This window comes from Nannobrachium achirus (genome assembly GCF_963921795.1).
Source record: "Nannobrachium achirus genome assembly, chromosome: 9".
NCBI lineage: Eukaryota > Metazoa > Chordata > Actinopteri > Myctophiformes > Myctophidae > Nannobrachium > Nannobrachium achirus.
In genome coordinates this window covers 44,127,619-44,136,574 of record NC_137818.1, presented here as the reverse complement: position 1 = coordinate 44,136,574, position 8,956 = coordinate 44,127,619, and the positions used below count along the sequence as shown (strand labels likewise).

The window sequence follows — 8,956 nt, the reverse complement described above, 5'->3', positions numbered from 1 at the left end:
GGCGCCATGTTGCCCGGTTTGTTTACATCTGTCTGTCTCGTACATTTATGTCATATCCTGTTCCTGTAGCATGCCTTTTAAAATGCTGCTGATTTAAGAATACATGAAATGATGAAGAAATACTTGTAGAAACGAAGGTGCAGTTTTGGTTAATTTGAAAATAAGCAAATATGCACAGAAATAGACAAATAGGCTGTATTTATTTTCCCTGTTTGTTTATTTATACGTTTTATTCTGTTCTCTGCTTGAATCAGGTCATTGAGAGAACAGAGGTTGGATTCTTTTTAAAGAGGTGGTGCCATAGTTTTGTACTTTTTCTGTTTTGTATGTGTCTATGGAGTTAACATTACCCTAATACTATGGTTCTCAACCTGTGAGTCAGGACCCCCAGGGTGGTGCCCAAATTATTTTGGGGGGTCCCCAGATGATTAACTTAATGTGCAACATGGTTTTCTCACTCAACAGTAAACAAACCAACATAAAGTTGCAAGTGTATAGAGCAGGGGTGGGCAACTCTGATGATGGAGAGAGGGCCATATATTTTCACACTCACTCCAGAGGGCCACAATGCATATACAGTCGAACTTAGCAAAAATAGCCGATCTGCAAACTCAAAACGCGTTGCAGTGCGATGCGTTTTGAGCTTGTAGATCTGCTATTTTTGAATTGGAATCCTAAATTATTTTCCGCTTGAATTGGAATCCTGAAAAGTAACATTTGTTTTTAATTTCAAATGCATTTATATGTTCTTATGTTAACTTTATGAACTTAAATACAAATACATTGGACCTAAAAAGACTAGTACTAGTCATTAAGCTACTAGAACTAGACTGAAGTAATGAAAGCGGGTCATGTTTGAATGTTTGGAATTGTAACAGCTGAAATCAATATATTATTATAGTATTCCGACATTAACCTGAGGGCCACGTTAAGTGAAGGTGGGGGCCGCATGTGGCCCCCTTGGCCGCCAGTTGCCCATGTATGCTATAGAGGGTACATACTACATACAGTATATGCACATTTCTGAAGTGACAATTTAAGGACTTTTAATACAGCTAAAATGACAAATTAAACATTGGCCTAATTGTCAAATATTAGAGACAGAAATTGTGAAAATAATAGTGAGCATGTATAGATCTGCTATTTTCGCAATATATAACCGTATAAAAAATGTAATGCCTCAACTCTTAGTGCTCGTCAGGGTGGGGGGGTCCCCAGTTAAAATATGGTTAAAATATGATCATTTTGGGGGTCGCAGCCTGAAAAGGTTGAGAACCACTGCCCTAATAGACCCCTGGTATGGTTATAGTGTGTACATTTGCCTTCCCTATGTATTTTTGGTTTCTTCCTGAAAGCCTCTGAGTCAAAAGGCCTGATTTTAAATTCTACCCTTTGATTCTACTCTTTGTCGAGACCAAATTCTCTAATTCAGACAAAAGCAGTTCTGTCATAAGCCGAGATACTCAATACGCCACGATCTGGCGGAGTCAGGTTAGATCTGTCAGGCTTTTTGGATCAAACTAGCCGGGATGAAACTCTGATTCTGATTCTGTTTTCTTTTTTTTTTTTTGCCGAATTAGCGAATCTGTGTGGTTCCCAGGCTAATGAAACTCCTTAATTGTAAATATTAAAAATAATAATAACTAGAAATACTGTTCCTGGCCTCGCATGTAACACCATGTATGGGCAATGAATCTACCCTTTGGCTGCACCTCATTGGCTGCTGGCCTCATGTCCCTATGTCTTTGCCCGTTAATGAAGACATTACCAAGAGCGCTCAGTCACCTACTGCATATATGTAGTGGGTTGGGTTTCTTGAGTCATGTGACGGCCCCTAATGAGCCCAATTCAGCACAGCTGAGACACCTGCTATATAAAAGGGAGCCACACCCAGCCATCTAGTAGCTGGCTGGCTTGTTGTGGTTGCCTGGTGGTGCATTGGGTCGGGTGCTAGAGAGACTCATTGAAGGTATGCACAGCCTCACCTGTATTGATAAATGTGAATTCTGAGCGAAATCTGAAATGTTCTTTAATGTTGCAGGCATGACAGTGTGAATCCCTCCGTGGGATAAGCGGTGTTTCCCCCCATCTGTATAGGCCAAAGCCTCATATGCGGCTTCGCATGTGGCGCTGCTGTTTAGCCCCTGATCGCTTGTGGCCTTTGTCATGGACCGGGTGTGACGACGGCAAGGCCTCTCATTGCCTATAGTGTGGCTCTCTCTGAGGTAAAGGGCTGCCTGTATTGTAGTTGTATCTTTGTTTTAATTTGTATTGATCATTGTTTAATTATTTAATGTCCTTGTTTTAATAGGAGGAGCTTGGTGCCCCTGCTGTTTTTGTCCTTATTATTTTGATCATTTAGTTATTTTCTTTGGGCTTATTTTGGTTTAGTTTAGGTTTATTTTGATTATTGCTTCGTGCAAACCAGCTCGTGGCAAAATTATAATAATATAAACTCAGAAGTATAGCCTATTTGGCTCAGGTTGTGCCAGTAGTACCAGTGGGCCATATTTGTAGCCACAAGTTACAACAGTTGGTTGGTCACGGGTGGTAGGCGGCATTGGGTCTTTTAGTGTATGATAGGCCTAATGTTTGCTGCATGCTTATTCCCATTTTATTGTGTCTAACATTCTTTTGTGTCTTTGCAGTGAATTCAGTCTGCCTGTGTGCGCTTTTGGTGGTGGTGAGACTCTGACCCCTTCCCCCTCACTCCCTGCCTTCCTCCTGTGTGTGTGGCATATCATTGGCACCCCAGCTACTGGTACTGTAGGGCGGTATTGTGATTTTAACTCTTGTGACATTGATATAGTTTGTACTACATTTTAAATAGTATCTTGTAATTGATAATATCTGACCTCATGAACTGCTCGTATTTGAAGCCTTATGGTATTTAATTCTGCCTTGAGTTATAAATAAAATAAGTGTTCTTTAACTGGAAATTCATGTCTCTGCTCATATTCCTTACTAAACCTGTGATTGGGTATTCAATGTATATTGTGTCATATGTCTACTCTATAAGATATTCTCTGGGTGAAATTCCCAGAGTGGCGTTGTCTGGCTTCCTGTTTCCGGGCCTAAGTGCCCTGGTCACATATACATACCCAGCCGATTACAGTACTTGCGTGCTCTGCTTGCACAAGTAATAACCTGGCAATGTCATATTTTACCACTAGTTTTTTAAATGTCACACATTGTTTAATCTTTATATACAGGTCATGAATTTTACCTAGACCCTTATTAGCCCAAATTTGAAAGCCATAGTAATCTCTTCCTTGAGTTCAGATCGCATTTTCATTGCAAAACACTGTTATTCTGTGAGAAAACAGTTTTGAACATCAGCCGGTCACTTTCTGACGCTGGTGATTGTTTATTTTTCCTCGTGTGAAAATGTATTTTTCTTCCTCTACGACCATGTTTGGTTCCCCCCGGGCCCCCTCCCAATCGCTTCAACAGTGAGGTGATGAAATGGCTGCTTCATCAGGGTGAGGGGGTGTTGCTGTGGCATTTCACCAACTGTTAATTGCAATAGTAAAGTTTCTCCTTTTGACAAGGCATTCGGTGCTATGCCATTGAAATCTCATCTCAGTTTACTGCATGTGTGGGTTTTATCACTTTGGGTTTGATAGCCTGAATATTCAAGACACCAATTTCAACATGGTTGAAGACAGACAGAATAGGTGAGGAAATACAGAAATAAATAGGTGCAAGGTCTGCAAGTATGCCCCTTCAAAACCTCACCCATGCGAACGGCTGCTGTGATTTGGCTAAGAGTGAGATACAGATTTTGCTTCACATGATAACATACCATTCACCATGGCTTGCCAACACGCACGGTGCAACGTGTGGACGCGTCTACCAAATAAATCACAAAGTGGGACTGTACTGTGTAGGCTATGTTAGTGGCACGTCAATCTGGCAAGCCATCGTCAAAGAAAAGGGAACACCCACTCAGTCTGTCCCTCTTCCTTTGAGTAGCTACTAGCTACAGACTCTGTCTCGAGAGAATGGTGGCACGTTAACCTGAGACGCTCCTTGTGGTGATAGTGGGTAGAGAGGCTGTCTGGTAATCAGAAGGTTGCTGGTTCACATATGTGTTGGAATGTGTCTGAGCAAAACACTTATAACTGCTACCAGTTGAGTGAGTGCTCATTGTAAACATCTGAGTAGCCATCAGCTGGGTGAAGCTGAAACTGATGGTAGGCCTATAGAAAAAATCACACCCAATGTGAAGTGAGCGGTGGTCGTGCTTGCATAACGTCTTCAGACTCGGATTTGAGTCTAGGATGTACAGGCTATTCTACACACACACGTTAAACGCTGAGGGAAAAGGCTACAGACATACGACATGACATCACTAGACAAACATGATGCTACGTGTACACATTTTGCTATGGCAGAACGCTGAGGAAAAAGGCTACAGACACATGCACAGCCACTTATAGGAGCGGTTTGCACCGCTCAAAAACACGACTGGGATGAAGGAGTCTTGGTCACAGGATGTGGGATAAGGAAGGTTGGAGGCTGGAGGAGCGGTAAGGGAGAAGGCCTTAGTGGTCCAAGATGCAGAGGTTGCCAGACACAACTTTATTTTCCAGCACAGAGCCATCAGGAATATTGATCTGGTCCCCTTGGTTGGCGGCTACGATGATTACTGTTCCCTTCAGTGAAACATGTTTGCCGAAAGTGATGTCTCCAGACACTGTAAGGTGGTCTAGCTTCAGCATGTCAGGGATGCTCTGAAACCTCCTCAGGTACTCGTGCACCTTTTTAAAGGAGCCTCCCAGTGTGATGAGGGGTGTGGTGGGGCTCTCTCTCTTACTGTTCATGGTGAGAGAGCCCGCCTCCAGGCTGTACAGGTTGGACATGATCAGTAGCAGGTCAGAGGTGGTTTTGACGGGCAGGAAGCGCCTGCGTGGCACATTGATGCCCATGGCGTTGTTGAAGCACTTGATGGCCGCGCCCGCGGCCGTCTCCAGCTGGATCACGTTCTTACCGCCGCACAGCGTCTTAGGGTTAACTATGATCTCCATGTCTATGGCATTCTGTTCCTGCAGCCTCTTGATGGCATTTAGAGAGACCCACAGATTGTTGGTGTTGAAGATTTTAAACTTGACGATGGACTTGAAGTCATCAATGTGAGCCTCCGGCACCTGGGAAATTTCCAACAGCCGCAGTTTACCTTCATACTGGATCAGGGTGCCACCCTTAACGTCGGCTTTAGTTTTGTCAGTCACTTCCATGATGAATTCACAGTGCTTGCTATTGGACTGGCTGACCAGCTGGTGCAGGATGTGGGTGTCCACGGAGGCTCCCAGGTTGTCGATGTTGGACACAAAGATGTACTCCTTTCCCAGGGCTATGAGTTGGTCCAGCAGGCCAGAGTTGTACAAACTGGCGAAGAGATCTCCGTGGCCAGGTGGGTACCACCCATCTGTGTCGTTGTCCATGTCCACTGGCAAAAGGGACTCCTTGTTGATACGTGGGTACCTGCTCTGGGTGAAGGTGTGTATCTTGACACGGTGATGAGAATACTTATGCAGAATATTCTGCGTGTCCTCGTCCGTGTTGAAGGAGTTCATGAGAACAAGAGGAACATCTGTGTTGTACGTCTGGTTCAAATGCTCCATCTGTTGCACAGTGAGGTCCAGGAAGGTGTTCATGTCGCGGACGGTGATGAGGCTCTTTGGGCCCTTGCACCCCATGCTGGTCCCCAGACCTCCATTAAGCTTCAACACCACAAGCTTGTTGAGATTGTCAACCACACTGCTTTTCGGGAGGTCATGAGCAGCTATTTTATAATAAGGCTGGATTAAATCTTCAGCAGGTTGATTTATCTTGTTCCATTCCACGGACGGTCCCTTCACCTGAAGGAACCTGTGGAACAGCTTCTTGAAACCGTCAGTGTCTTTCCTGGACAGCTCCCTCTCGGCGGCCGTTGATATTCTGTCCAGTAGCTTCTCCAGTTCTCTGTGCATGGAGCTCTCCAGCTGTTGCCTCACCACTTCCTCGAACTGAGGCATCCCACCATTGGCCATGCCTATACTATAAATGAGTGGCTTGAGGTATAGACAGTTACCAAAATGTGCTGTGTAAACACCAGGATTTCCAGTTATATTCAGCACAATCGGAATCTGAACCTTCTTCAAATACTAACTTTTATGTTGGTGATGTCATAGTTATGGTGGTGTCATATTTGGGCATAATCCAGGCAATGTGAGGTAATATGTGTAAGTACATACTGTACGTACACACACACACACACACACACACACACACACACACACACACACACACACACACACACACACACACACACACACACACACACACACACACACACAGGCCCAGGCCTATGACCTATTTATAATACATTATACTGTACATAATACATAGTACAGTATATGCACACACACACACACACACACACACACACACACACACACACACACATCCTACTGGAAGTCAATGGCATGATGCAACGCATTGTGAGCTTGTATGTGCTATTTCTGGCATGCGACACCATCATACCACAAAGTATAAATCGGGCTTAATGTTCTTTCTGGGGCAGGCAAGGGATTATAGAACATGTGTTTCTTTGTTGTCCAGTCCTGAGGTGGATTCAGAGATACTGTTATGTGTCAAAGTTCACACAAGCTGATATACCATTGTGCCAAAGTGCACGGTGCGCCATACACTATGCTCCTGACTGTGTACACAGTAAAGGGGGACGTATCTGAGCTCAGATACCATTCCATTCAAGGGGATTACTTTGTGGTACTTCCCCAAAGGAAAAAAGAACAAAATGCAAGCTAAAAGGGTAAGTTGCACATTCTGTGATATATTTGTGTGTGTGTGTGTGTGTGTGACGTGTGTGTGTGTGTGTGTGTGTGTGCGTGCGTGCGTGCGTGCGTGCGTGTGTGTATGTGTTTGTGTGTACGTGCGTGTGTGTGTGTGTGCGCGCGCGTGCGAGTGTGTCTGCTTTGTCCTTGAATGGAAAAAAGGGTAAAACCTGCCTAAGAGACTAGATTTAAATAGCAACATAAATCAACAGACATTTCAACCAGTTACTTAGAACATTGGATATTGGGTATATCTTTGAAAATAAATGACACTAACAACAATGCTCATATACTGTATTCCTATTTTCTCCAGCATACAGAATACAGTGTGCATTTGCAGGCAGCGGTTCCCCAGTTTCCCAGACCTTTAACTTTGCTTCTCCTGACTGGCATCCTGATAACTATTCCTGTGAAAAGCCAAGCCGGCAAGATACTGGTGTACCCTGTAGATGGCAGTCATTGGCTCAACATGGACATTCTCTTGAGAGAGCTGCATGAGAGAGGCCATAATATAACGATTGTACGCTCCTCTTCCAGCTGGTATATCAAGGAGAAAGCTAGCCACTATAACTCTGTGACCGTGCCTGTATCAGTGGGAAGCAACTTTGAGGACCCAAAATACATGTCATCCTATATGAGGAAAAACCTGGAGCTTTGGACTAGAGACCGATCCATATCCTCCTTCCTTGCCCTGAACCAGGAATTAATGGGTTTATTGGAGGAGTGCCATCGTGCTAATGCTGAGATGGCTCGTCTAGTGATGGAAAACAAGCAGCTGGTGGACGAATTGAGAGCCTCTCACTTTGATTTGATGTTGACAGACCCAGGGTTTGCAGGAGGTGTCATAGTGGGGAAATATTTAGGTCTTCCAACAGTGCTTAATGTTCGATGGATAAGCAGCGGAGAAGGCCATTTTGCCATAGCTCCCTCGCCTTTGTCGTATGTGCCAACTCTTGGTTCACTGGTCTCAGATAAGATGAGCTTTGTCAATAAATTGAAAAATGTCTTACATTATGGTATCGGCCTTTACATTGATCACGTCGTCACAAGACCACTCTACCAAGGCGTGTGTGATGACTTCCTTGATCCAAACACCAATATCTACTCTCTTTTTCAAGGGGCTGACCTGTGGCTTATGAGAGTTGACTTTGTGTTTGAGTTCCCACGCCCAACCATGCCTAATGTGATTTACGTAGGGGGATTTCAATGTAAGCCATCAAAGCCTTTGCCAGGAGAGTTAGAGGCTTTTGTCCAAAGCTCTGGAGAACATGGGGTAGTGGTGATGTCTCTTGGAAGTCTCCTGGAGAGCCTCCTCCCTGAGATCTCAGAGGTGGTAGCTACAGCGTTTGCCCGTTTGCCACAGAAGGTAGTGTGGAGGCACCTGGGAGAGAAGCCTTCAACACTGGGCAATAACACACTGATTGTGGATTGGCTGCCGCAGAACGATCTACTGGGCCACCCAAAAACCAAAGCATTTGTCACACACGGTGGCACCAATGGGATCTACGAGGCCATATATCACGGGGTTCCAATGCTAGGCCTCCCGCTCATTCTTGACCAGTTTGACAACATGGTGCGTTTGGAGGCCAGGGGTGTGGCTAAAGTCCTAGATGTGACAATGCTGCAAGTAGACACCTTGACAGAAGCACTCACAGACCTCCTGGATGATAAAAGACCATACAGGAAGAGAATGCTGAAAATGTCACAGCTTCATCACGACCAGCCCCTCAAACCAATGGAAAGAGCAATTTTCGGGGTAGAATTTGTTATGAGGAACAAGGGGGCAGCACACTTGCGAACAGAGTCGTACAAGATGCCCTGGTATGTGTACCATGGCCTGGATGTACTGGCGTTCCTCCTCAGTGTCGCAGTCTTTTTGCTGCTTGTAGTCTTCATCATTTGCAAAGTTCTATATAAGGTGTGCAGGAGAAAAGAAAAGCTACATTAACACTGGGAATGTAAAAATGAACTATGAAAGATATCAATGTTGGCAAAGCATGTGCCACAAAAGTTTGATTATACAACATTTTATTGATTTTTGAACAAATTAACTTGATTTGTACAGACATAAATGTACCAGTCAAATGTAACCATGTAAATATTCACATAATACCACA

The 8,956-nt window shown here is 44.3% G+C and overlaps 2 protein-coding genes across 2 annotated transcripts; one reads left to right on the top strand and one right to left on the bottom strand.

Moving 5' to 3' along the window:
• Positions 1-4,547: 4,547 nt before the first annotated feature.
• On the bottom strand, positions 4,548-6,035 carry LOC308290891 (UTP--glucose-1-phosphate uridylyltransferase-like; the record flags this gene model as incomplete). The annotated part of the gene is made up of 1 exon (XM_080732805.1): positions 4,548-6,035. One exon carries the CDS (start codon positions 6,033-6,035, stop codon positions 4,548-4,550), a length of 1,488 nt encoding a protein of 495 aa, XP_080588931.1.
• A 13-nt stretch (positions 6,036-6,048) lies between these two features.
• ugt5e1 (UDP glucuronosyltransferase 5 family, polypeptide E1) lies at positions 6,049-8,787 on the top strand (the record flags this gene model as incomplete). The annotated part of the gene is made up of 2 exons (XM_080732804.1): positions 6,049-6,062; positions 7,257-8,787. 2 exons carry the CDS (start codon positions 6,049-6,051, stop codon positions 8,785-8,787), a joined length of 1,545 nt encoding a protein of 514 aa, XP_080588930.1.
• Positions 8,788-8,956: the final 169 nt, after the last annotated feature.